This window comes from Austrofundulus limnaeus, unplaced genomic scaffold, assembly GCF_001266775.1.
Source record: "Austrofundulus limnaeus strain Quisiro unplaced genomic scaffold, Austrofundulus_limnaeus-1.0 Scaffold634, whole genome shotgun sequence".
Lineage (NCBI taxonomy): Eukaryota > Metazoa > Chordata > Actinopteri > Cyprinodontiformes > Rivulidae > Austrofundulus > Austrofundulus limnaeus.
Window position 1 is genome coordinate 216,490 of NW_013953036.1, and position 11,096 is coordinate 227,585.

An 11,096-nucleotide genomic window follows, 5' to 3' on the forward strand; every position below is an offset into this window, starting at 1 on the left:
TAAATATGCTAACATAGCTTTCCATCTTAACAAAAGAAAATACATCATAAATAAAATTACTCACAGAAAGTAAAATGCTTTTTTTTTTTACTCACCAAGTCCAGTTCAGAAATATATAATATCTCCTGAAGGCAAGGACAGGTTGAAATTATGCAAAAACAACTCCTTTAGAAGACAAAAATATCTTTAGATAACATTATAGACTCTTTACGTTTTAGTTTCTCTTATTTTTTTCTCTTACACAGCAAAACTTCATCTGCTTCTCGCTTTTCTCCATCAGCCTCGTGCTTTTCTATAACCAGGAAGAAGAAACACCCGGTTGGCTAGAACTAGTCACATGGGTCACGATGCAACGTGACCCTTCAAAATAAGAGTCTTCACTGACAATACACCATTTTTAACATTGACAAAATAGGACTAGATTTTTTAAAGCTTTTTAAACACAAATATTATAAACATAAAATATAGCTTTTCTGACACTTGTTTTCACAGTGTTTTTTGAAAGTTTTTCTTAACTGTGTTGATCTTTTTATTGTTCATCATTTGCCATGTGTTTTTATGGCTACTTTTATAACAACTCATTTTCATTGAGGGCTATTTTGACCAGGGTTACACCTGTTTCCTTTGTTGCTGCCGACAGCCTGCAGGAGTGGGGGGGTCTCGGTGGTATCTGAAAATCCATTTCCTCAAAGGTATTTTTAATCTGAAAAGGGCTGCAGTGAGGAGTAATATTAGGAGCTCAGCAGTCAAGGTTTTCCTGCTGATAGCCTGCAGGAGTCGCAGGGCTGACCAGTTGGTGGGGGAGATGTGCTCTATGATTGGGAAGCTGGGTTCAGAGACACAGCCGGAAGAGCTGATCCCAAAAGGCGGTTCTAAGCCCAACCGGTCATTTTTGCTCCCCTGCCTGACTGCCTCGGGACACTACAGGGTTTCTCAAACATGCATGAATGAGTCAAAGCAAGACTCTGGTCATGTTTTCGATGAGAAGATAACATTATAACATGATAAAAAGCTCAAAAAAGTTGATTTTACATGAAATTGCCCTTTTAAATAACTGCAATGTTACAATACAAGGAGTTGGATGTTGGCTTGATATATTTGTTAATTTTTTTTATATTGAGAAATAAATACTGTAAATTAAAAATATTGAGAGTTTATTAACAATAAACAACAAATACAAAAAGTACAGAAAATCGGTACCGCTGAATACGGATTCCCAGGTAACAAATATTGGTACCGAAATGCCAAATGAGAAAGGAACCCATCCCTATCCATATCTCCTCTTTGTCTTCTTTTTGTCTTTTAACTGGCAGCTGCATTATTAACATCTTTAAACCACCATTCCAACTGTGCCTCTTCTGGAAATACCTATACCTCTAATGACGTCATTCCTAATCTTTGTCATTTTCCAAGTAGAACCTCAACATTTTCAGGTCTGCCTTTTCTGGTTCTGTCCCCTGTCATTTTGTCAATGCTTGTTCATACAACTCTTTTGTATATTTTTCCTTTGATGTTAGCTGCCAAGTTTTTATCACAACTCCTGACACTTCTTATTTCAACCCATCTTGCCTGGACTCTCTTCTGCACCTTTACCGCTCTCCCCATTTTCTAGCTCAGTCAACTCAAAGCTGCTTTTGTACCTGGAAGCAAACTTTTATAAAGATAGTAAACAGCCAAAAACCCCATATAAAAAGACATTTTTCATGGAGGAATCCATCTGTAGAAAAGTGTAGCTTTCACCAGGAGAAATTTATGTACAAATAACAGCAGATCGGATTTTATTTATTTATTTATTGTTTTGGTTTTATTTCAGAGTGTAAACTCCAGCAAGAAGGAAACTCGTGCAGTGATTAGACAATTTTTGCATTTCCAATTAGAATACAAAGATCTGCTGATCTTATCACTTAGATGGCTTTAATGCATTCTGTTATCTTTTATTTCTTTTTTATTGCCTTGTTTCTTTTCGTTATTTGTATCTGCCTTATATTTGCATTTTTTTGCAAGTTGTTATTACGTTGTCACAAGGTTGTCAAAAATATGGGGCTTTTTTATATGCAAGGGTATGATCTTGATATAATGAATCAGATTGAACTTATTTCTAATTAGACTGAATTACTCAGCAAATCATTTAACTGAATTTGAACCACTACAATAGAATTGAGTTATACTTAGATTTACTTGGACTAGATGCTCCATCACTAGATTGGAAATAATTGGAAAAATTTTGGATTAAATATCATAATATATATAATCAGATTAAACTGGATTATATTTGGATAACAGTGATATAACAGGGATATAATGGATTAATAACTAATTTTAGTTGTAATTACTACAATAATAAAAGGACATAAATCCTTAAGAAGAATTTTGGAACTGTAGAGCTCCAAATAATTACATTTGATATGTTTAATTTATATAATTTCGTCATAAATTGACATCAATTAGATCTGTTTTTGTTGTACGGGTTAATACTAATCAAGTATAACAAAGTTAGAAGAATAATTTCCGGATACATTTTTTCACAATAAAACACTAAACGTGACTTTTCCTTTAAGTTTGGAAATTTGTGCTAATATTTTATAAACAAGATAATTATACTTCCGGTTCTGTTATATTCTTTATCCGCTAGCTCGATAGAACTAGGGGTCAAAGCAAGCGAAGCTACAATTAACCAAGGTGCATAGCAGAACAAAATGAGAGCTGTCGTTTGAGTTCATGTTCTTTCATCCTTGAACAGACACAGGGACGGTACACTGGATATGTTATGAACTTGTCATTTTCCCACTGGGAAGACCTTGCGGGCTAAACCAACAACAGCTAATCGGGCCTCCTCGTCGTGGCCCAGCAAGACTCGAGTAAGTTGGAAGCGGACTGCCAAACTTCTGCTTTCTCCAGTGGCTCTCCGCAGGGCCCGGGGCTTCTGTCACCGGCCCTGTGGATGAGGGAGCAAATCAAGATCCAATCATTCCGCAGGTGAGATAAGCTCGATGACATAAACGGCCTAATTTTGTTCATTAGCGGTTTCAATGCTCGTGCAGCAAAGACAAGCTTTGATTAGCTCTGCGGCTAGGACTTAACTTTAGCATTAGCTTGATAACTTCCCTGGCCTGACAGCTAACTGTGGACTCGTTTGACGTTTCTGGCGTAGCTTTCTAAATGGACGATTTAAAATATTTCTGTAGTATATCATCTGGTGTTTTTAAATTAGCTGTAAAGAAAGCAAAAATGTTTATAAAAGTATATCTTGGTTTTGTCTGTAATGCAAAACTGACTAGCAACAGTTGCTAGCTTCCGGGGGCTCAAGTTTAATTAAAGCTTAACAAATGTCTTCTACCTATTTCCTTAATATTAGTAAAACTTAATTCTTGCATTTATATTGTATTTATTAACATACATGTAATAAAAGGTTATCATTAATCCAAAAATAATATTTATCTGTATATAGAGTTTTATTTTGTTTGTAATAAAACGCATTTAATACACATTGATTGTTGGGTTTAGTTTTAGGTTCTGAATGTTATTTTGCAACATAGTTTGTCCCATGTTGTATGATTGTAATGCAACTTCACAAAATCTTAGTTTTCATAGTTATATTTCTATGTCTTTATATGCTTGTGTACAGTTTTAGCTTCCTTCCATACCAGTAAACATGATCAGAAACAACCTTTCAGCTTTTGTTTTAGTGTGAAACTTGATTTAGGAAGAAAACTCATTATACCAGTGGAGAGTAACAGAATGTGTCAAAAAGAAAAATAATTATGCCCCTCTGATTTTTATTTAAGCAAATATCTATAAAAGTCCAGAGTTCTGTGCTATTTGATACAAATCATCATCAGACTGAAGCCTTAGTTAAAAATTCATTTTTGGGGGGGGATTTTTATTTTTCCATAGTGTTTCCAAAACCTGCCCTGTCCTCAGAATGGTCATTTGCATTTCTCCCCAGACTTGTCATGTTCTGCTGAGGGTAAATACAGCTACTTTGAACACTATTGTTGCTGTTGTTAATACCAACAGAAAAACAGGATGCAGAAGCAATTTGGTAAAAACAAATTACTTTGTTACTCATTTATGGGAATCTAGATGCTTGCAAGGGTCTTAATTGCTTATTAAATAACTAATCATTTCATTATGCCCACCACTAACACTGGATGCTTTGTAGGACAGCTCCTAATTTTCCCAGGAGTGGATGACTCCGCAAATTTACCCAAAGGTTAGACTGTGCAATGTTTAGAAAAATAAGCTCTGTCTCAGACCCTTCAAGACTCAGCAGGTTAAAGGTCATGACAGGACTGATAATTTTTGACTAGACAACCTGCCATGTGTTTTTTTTTCCTTAAAGGGGCAATATTATGTGTTTCTCAGGCATATATTTAAATTCTATACCATATTAAAATAACTAGGTCACCTTCAGTTGTTATTAAAAGGCTGTTTATATGTTTAAATAGAAAATAAACTTGACTTCTCATCATATCTGTTTCTAAATGCCTTGAAATTGGCCCGGGTCTCTTTAAGAACCTCCTTCCGCTTTTGTCCCAGCCATTTCAGCACGGGCCGGTTGAGTGTGGCTGTGTCTCAGTTCATGGGCTGGGCCCTCATGAGCATGTAGCCCAGCTGGGCCACGTGGGCCAACGTCTTCCCTGGGCCTGATAGGCTGCTTAAAACAGCCATGAAATGAGACGGTCTACCCTTCGCCTGACGGTAGCTTTACGCAAGTTTACGTGACTACTTGCTACCTCATTACCATAGTGATCAGTTTCATGTCAGACCTAAAATGCATTGGGATGTGTATTTACACGTCTTTTTTACTGGAAGAATAACCTCACAGTTAAAACATTACACGTAAATAAATAAAAAAACATCATTAATTCGGGTTTAGCTCCAGTATCAGTGCTTGTAGTTGCATTTTTTTATTTAACATCATATTGCAGCATAAATTTCAACAGCTAAGTTGCTAAACTTACATTTAAAAAGAAATTCTTCAGTCTGTGGTGAATTTCTGAACTGCGCCGACTTGTAAAAAAAAAAAAAAGAAAACTCTACCGTCTGTTTAGTTTGCTGCCCATGCATTGAATCCTGGGATATCCTCAGACGGTGAGGATACACAGATTTCGAGAGTTTGTCGGCCGCATTCCACAGCTGCATGATGAGGAGCCTTCGAATTTGGACAGTACTCTGCGCCGGGCGGTGACATATGCAGCCGACAAATGTGCACTGATGAGGACCCTGCCTATGATATGAGACACAGCCTGTGTGTGCTTTGTGATGAGGAAGCTGGGCTCAGAGATACAGCCTAGAGGAGGAACTAATCCCAAAGGGCAGTTCTAGGCCCAACCAGTCATTTTTGCTCCCCTGCCTGGCTGCCTCAGGACACCACAGGATTTCTCAAACATGCATGAATGAGTCAAAGTAAGACTCTGGGCATGTTTTTGATGAGAGGATAACATTATAATTGATTTTACATGATATTGCCCCTTTAAACAGAATGTTGGAGCAAAGTTTTGTCATTTTTGTGATTTATACTGTTTTGTGAATGAATCACAGTCTTATGACAGATCTGCTGATCAGTCAGCAACTTGTGCTTTTTAGCTTGTGTCCACATCAAACCTTCATGGTAAGATTTATGCTGTTTTCTTTTTGTTGCAGGAGAAAGGAATCCCCTTGATGGGAGAATCCTCTGTCCTGGCCTCCTGGGTCAATCGCAGTGCCATGATGATGGGTATGTGTAATATGTTGTAACTGTTGGCAATGAGCCAAATGAGTCTTTACCAAACCTACAACTTTAAAGCTTTTTATTTCCCTTCCATGACAAAGGCTCTTTGATTATTTTGTTTTCATCGTTTCTTTTATTATTTGCTTGAGTGTAAGTGGTAAATAATAAGCAGCTGATGGGCTGGACCGATGTAAAATTTGTGTTAGTCTTTGCAATAAAATGCCAAAGTGAAGGCAATGCTCTTTTGTTATTGCAACAAATTTACCATAGATAGTAACTCTAGTAATCTAGTTTAATTGAATGAGATCACTTTAAACAATAAAATATATTCATTAATCCACAGATGAGCAGGAGGCCCTGAATTCCATCATGCAGGACTTGGCCGAACTGCATCGCTCCAGCCGTCCTGCCACGTTCCTGTCGGACCTGGGCAAACCCAAAGTCTCCTCACCCAAGAACCAGGTAACCACTAGGAGTTGGACAAGAAAATGGCAAACACAGGTCCGTGACCACAAAATCTTTTTGCTGAATCTTGCTGAGTTTGACTTTGTTTCCACAGAACGATGTGAGAGTGAAATTTGAGTTCAAAGGAGAGAAGAGGTGAGATTATGTTCTTTCAAAGCAGATCAGCTGCTGCAGCCTCTTTACCTCTCTTCTTCTATGCAGGATCCTGCAGTTTTCTCGACCTGTCAAGCTGGAAGACCTGAAGACAAAAGCTAAAGTGGCTTTTGGTCAAACAATGGACCTTCACTACACCAACAATGAGGTACAAGGCTGGAAGCTTTAGTAACACACAGCCAGTAATAATACTACAATAATAAAAATGTAATATGTACACTGGGCTTGGTTCTTCTTGCAGTTGGTGATTCCTTTAACAACCCAGGATGATCTAGACAAGGCTGTTGAGCTGCTGGATCGCAGTGTTCACATGAAGAGCCTGAAGATCCTTCTGGTGCTTCAGGTCAGTGGCTTTCACAGTTTGTTAATCCAGATTCTTTGGCTTGTCTATCATATATTCCTGCAGAGAAATATTTCACCAAAAGAGTTCAGGTTTTTCTGAGTTTCAGAAAAGAATATTACAAGTGTTAAAGTTCAAAAGAACACTTGAAGGATTTGGGTCGAAGGAGCAAAACTAATTGATCGACCTAACTAATCGAATAGGACCTCAAAATGTTAATTTTTTTTTTACCAGTTAAAAATACAGTTTTCTTGTGGTCCAGACAAACTTGAATTTTTACACTTTGTAATTTTTGCACAGTCAGAATCATAAAAATTGGATTGTATATCAGTGATGGAAGGTCCTGTGGCTTGAGTCCAGATTTACCTCGTTCCAGAGGGATGGCTCATCATGGTACAGGAGGCACCTGAAGTGATGCATCTATCATGCTTAGTGCCTACTGTACAAGCCTGGGTGCATTGCTATGATTAGGGCTTCAATAGTTGGTGTGGTCTAGGTTCAACAATGTCATGTGCACAAAGATTGAAGTCAGCTGACTACCTAAATATACTGAGTGACCAGATTATTCTATCAAAAAATTTATTTTCCCTGATGATACAGGCATGTTCCAAGATGGTAATGGCAAGATTCATCGGACTCTGATTGTGAAAGACAGGCAGGGAGCATGAGGCATAATTTTCTCACATGGATTGGCCACCACAGAGTCCACACCTGAACCCCTCTGAGAATATTTGGGATGTGAAGAAGAAGAATTTGCATAGTGGGCTGAATCTCCTATCATCAGTACAAGATCTTGGTGATTAATTATTGCAACTCTGGACAGATAAAAAGCTGCGACGTTGCATTTGCTTGTGGAAACAATGCCACAGCGAATGCGTGCCATCATCCAAGCTAAAGGCATTCCAACAAAATATTAGTGTGTAACCTTTTTTTGGTCAGGCAGTGCATCTTGCAACATTACAGTGACTCCACAATAAGAATGCAAAACTAGTTTTATCAAAATCTACAAAATTGTTTTTCATCAAAGCTAAATACAAATTTTGGGAGGTTTTGAGTTGTTTAAAGAAAAAAAAATCTTGGAGGAAAACTGCATGAAATTTGTTCTTTTGTTTTTTTATTTTTTGACATCAACAGTCTGTTCTGTTTCTCCAGAACTCTTCCTCTAACATGGACCTTTTACCATCCCATGAGGAGCTGGACAATACAGGATTCAGGGTGACAGGTGAATATTGTATCTTTATCTTTCTTCTCTGAGATACAATTACATTTTTTAAATTATTTTATCCTCAGTTCCTGTCACATACAGTAGATGTGTCTGAGTTTCTCATTTACATGTTAATTTTATTCTCGTCTTACTCAGGTTCTCATTCAACCGACCGCAGCTCTCCTCCTCCAGGATACATTCCAGATGCTCTCCAGCAGGTGGCGAGGAACGGCTCCTTCACCAGCATCAACAGTGAGGGGGAGTTCATTCCTGAGAGCATGGACCAGGTACCAACACAGGAGGGTTGTGTAGTGTTTAAAAACGAGGAAAAGCTAAAAACTGCACCTTTTTAAATTAGTTAATTTTCTTAAAACTGATCCAAATCCTGTGTGTTTTTATGTTGTGAATAGCTTAAAATTTAAAGAAATTTACAGGGAATTAGGCTCTTCTTTAGCACGACAGCTCAGTGGTTGGCACCGATGCCTCACAGCAAGAAGGTCCAGGTTTAGCCCTGGGGTCGTTGTGTGCAGAGTTTGCATGTTCTCCTTGTGTTTGCGTGGGTTTTCTCCAGGTACTCCGGTTTCTCCACAAACCAAAAAACATGTAATATAGGTTGACACCAGGCTCCCTTGAAAACAAGATCTGTGGTCTCAGTGGGATTTACCTGGTTAAGTAAACGATAATTTAGTTAATTTTTTTGATGCTAACATGAGTAAACAAGTTAAACTCAATCGAAATAATCTGAAATCTAATAAAAATTATAATTTTTGATAGTCTGAATTTCTTTGCATTACTTTTGTCCTTCAGATGTTGGACCCACTGTCTATGAGCAGTCCAGAGAACTCTGCGTCAGGGAGTTGTCCTTCTTTAGACAGCCCACTGGACAGGTCAGGACAACGTAATAAAACATACACCTTGTTGTCCATAAAGTATTAAGAGCATTTCATTTTAAAATGTCTGCATTCCATGACAATATTCTCACAAGTTTGAAATACGTCTTCCATGTTTTTTTTTCTTCTGGATTTCTTTAGTGACTATCCTAAATCAAGGATGCCCAGAGCACAGAGTTACCCTGACAACCATCAAGACTTTCCAGGTAAATTTAAAGGCTTTTTTTATTTTTATTTTTTTGTACAGTCTTTCTTGGAAGTCTTTGTATGTTTGACCTTTACCCTCTTTTGCACAGTGCCCTGACTTGGTTTTGTATAAATAAACTCAATTGAACTGTTTTGAATTTCTGCTGCTTGGATGGAAAGAAAGCACATGTGCATGTGGTTAATTGCAACTTTTGTATAAGACACATTTTTTCAGACAATCTGTACAAATCAGAACTTAATGAAACTATGTGTAATCATCATTGTAACTAGTGCTGGGTGGTATACTGATTCATACCGAATACCGTTTTTTTATTTTTGTTATGTTTTGAATTTTCAGAATACCGACATACCGGTTTAAATAGCCTGAACACGTACAGAACTTTTCGTCACAGCTGCCAGTGAACTGTTTTTTCCGGGGGGACATTTTTCCTCCCTGCACCGCTATGTGTGTTAGCATGCTAATGTTATTGTTGAGCAGTTTGTTGCAGCGACGGGTGGCGATTCCGCTGCTTATGTTGACTGACATTAAAAAATGTCCCGATTTCACCGTTGCTGAATGTAGTAAACACCTCTTCAGTGACGTGCACAGTTAGATTAAACAAGCAAATTTAATATGGAGACATGGAGACGCATGGAAACTTTAGCGTGGTTCTGTTGTTGAGGATGATCAGTGGGTGTTGTACAGTTACCCTGAAGCTAGAGTGTTTTTGCAAGGTAACAGTTTAGTTGCAATAAAGACAGCAACTTATGTTGACAGTACACATGAATATTCAAAGTTTGTAAGGCTTTTATTATGAAATGCCACATCAGATGTTGCCCAAAGTTGCTGAGGATGATCAGTGGGTGTTGTACAGTTACCCTGAAGTGAGAATGTTTTTCGGAAACTAACAGTTTAGTTGCAATAAAGACAGCAACTTAAGATTTGTCAAATATAATTTTTAATATAAATTTGTTTTTACGGGGTTACAAAATCTCAGCTTTTATTTTGAAATTAACTCACAAGTGTTACTACCATAATACTTGTTAGCGCACAACACAGTCTTCGTTGGAGTGCAGGCTGGCTGTGCAGGGAAACAGCGACACAGACAGAGTAAAAGAGAAAAGTTAGTTTGTACATTTTATTATCAGCTGACCTGTGATGAAAAGAAAAACACCGTGATATACCGTGAAACTGGTGTAAATGTTGAAAATACTGTGATATAAAATTTGGGTCATACTGCCCAGCACTAATTGTAACCTTTCTGACAATGCCAAAAAAAATCACTTCAGTTTGATTTCCTATACATTAATTTGTTGTTCTACAGAATATGACAACCCTGTGTTTGAGAAGTCGGGAAAAGGAGGAACGTATCCTCGCAGATACGGCATTCCCTTTGGCCTTCAGGATTACAGCGATGGAAGGAAGACATTTCCTCGGGCTCGACGAACGCAGGTTCACAGTTTCCGCTCTCCAGTCAGTTTTAGTCCGACAGAGCAGTCTCCCAGCACCAGCAGCGGCAGCAGCGTCTTCACTCCCGACTTGGAGGAGGCCCCCGGGCCTGCCAGGAGGCGCCGAGGCAGCGACATAGAACCAAACCCCAACCCACCTACCGCACCAACCCTCTCCGTCATGGACATCAGCCCCCCCAGCCGCTGTGAGTCCCCTTCTAGCATTTGTCTGGGTGGGTAAAAAAGCGGGTAAACATTGATTTTAGTCTGTAATCTCCTTACTTTTAGCTCCACGGGCTCCAACTAACTGGCGGCTGGGGAAGCTTTTGGGTCAGGGGGCATTCGGGCGGGTTTTCCTGTGTTACGATGCAGATACTGGACGGGAACTGGCAGTCAAACAGGTCCAATTTGACCCAGAGAGTCCAGAGACCAGCAAGGTTTGTGTCCGCTCTGCACTGGAGGAATAATTGTCTCTGATAAAAGAAATGTTCAGATATTTTACGTTTTTTAAAACCATTCAGGAGGTGAGTGCATTGGAGTGTGAAATACAGCTCCTGAAGAACTTGTGCCATGAGCGGATCGTTCAGTACTACGGCTGTCTACGAGACACGATGGAGCGAACGCTTTCAATCTTCATGGAGTACATGCCTGGAGTCAGTGCTCAGTCTAACTGTTTTTATTCACATAATTATATAT

The 11,096-nt window shown here is 38.6% G+C and overlaps 2 protein-coding genes across 2 annotated transcripts in view; one reads left to right on the forward strand and one right to left on the reverse strand.

Annotated features, from left to right (window-relative positions):
- The window catches only part of LOC106531439 (uncharacterized), a gene marked incomplete at its 3' end in the record, with an annotated part of 3,179 nt that extends 2,567 nt beyond the window's left edge, over positions 1–612 (reverse strand). Inside the window, 1 exon segment of the mRNA XM_014027310.1 lies at positions 1–612.
- Positions 613–2,646: 2,034 nt separating this feature from the next.
- The window catches only part of map3k2 (mitogen-activated protein kinase kinase kinase 2), a gene marked incomplete at its 5' end in the record, with an annotated part of 12,995 nt that continues 4,545 nt past the window's right edge, over positions 2,647–11,096 (forward strand). The window contains 13 exon segments of the mRNA XM_014027311.1: positions 2,647–2,976; positions 5,647–5,719; positions 6,057–6,175; positions 6,273–6,313; positions 6,380–6,479; positions 6,573–6,674; positions 7,824–7,893; positions 8,032–8,162; positions 8,683–8,762; positions 8,907–8,971; positions 10,277–10,606; positions 10,689–10,837; positions 10,922–11,053. Coding sequence (XP_013882765.1) covers positions 5,665–5,719; positions 6,057–6,175; positions 6,273–6,313; positions 6,380–6,479; positions 6,573–6,674; positions 7,824–7,893; positions 8,032–8,162; positions 8,683–8,762; positions 8,907–8,971; positions 10,277–10,606; positions 10,689–10,837; positions 10,922–11,053 — 1,374 coding nt within the window.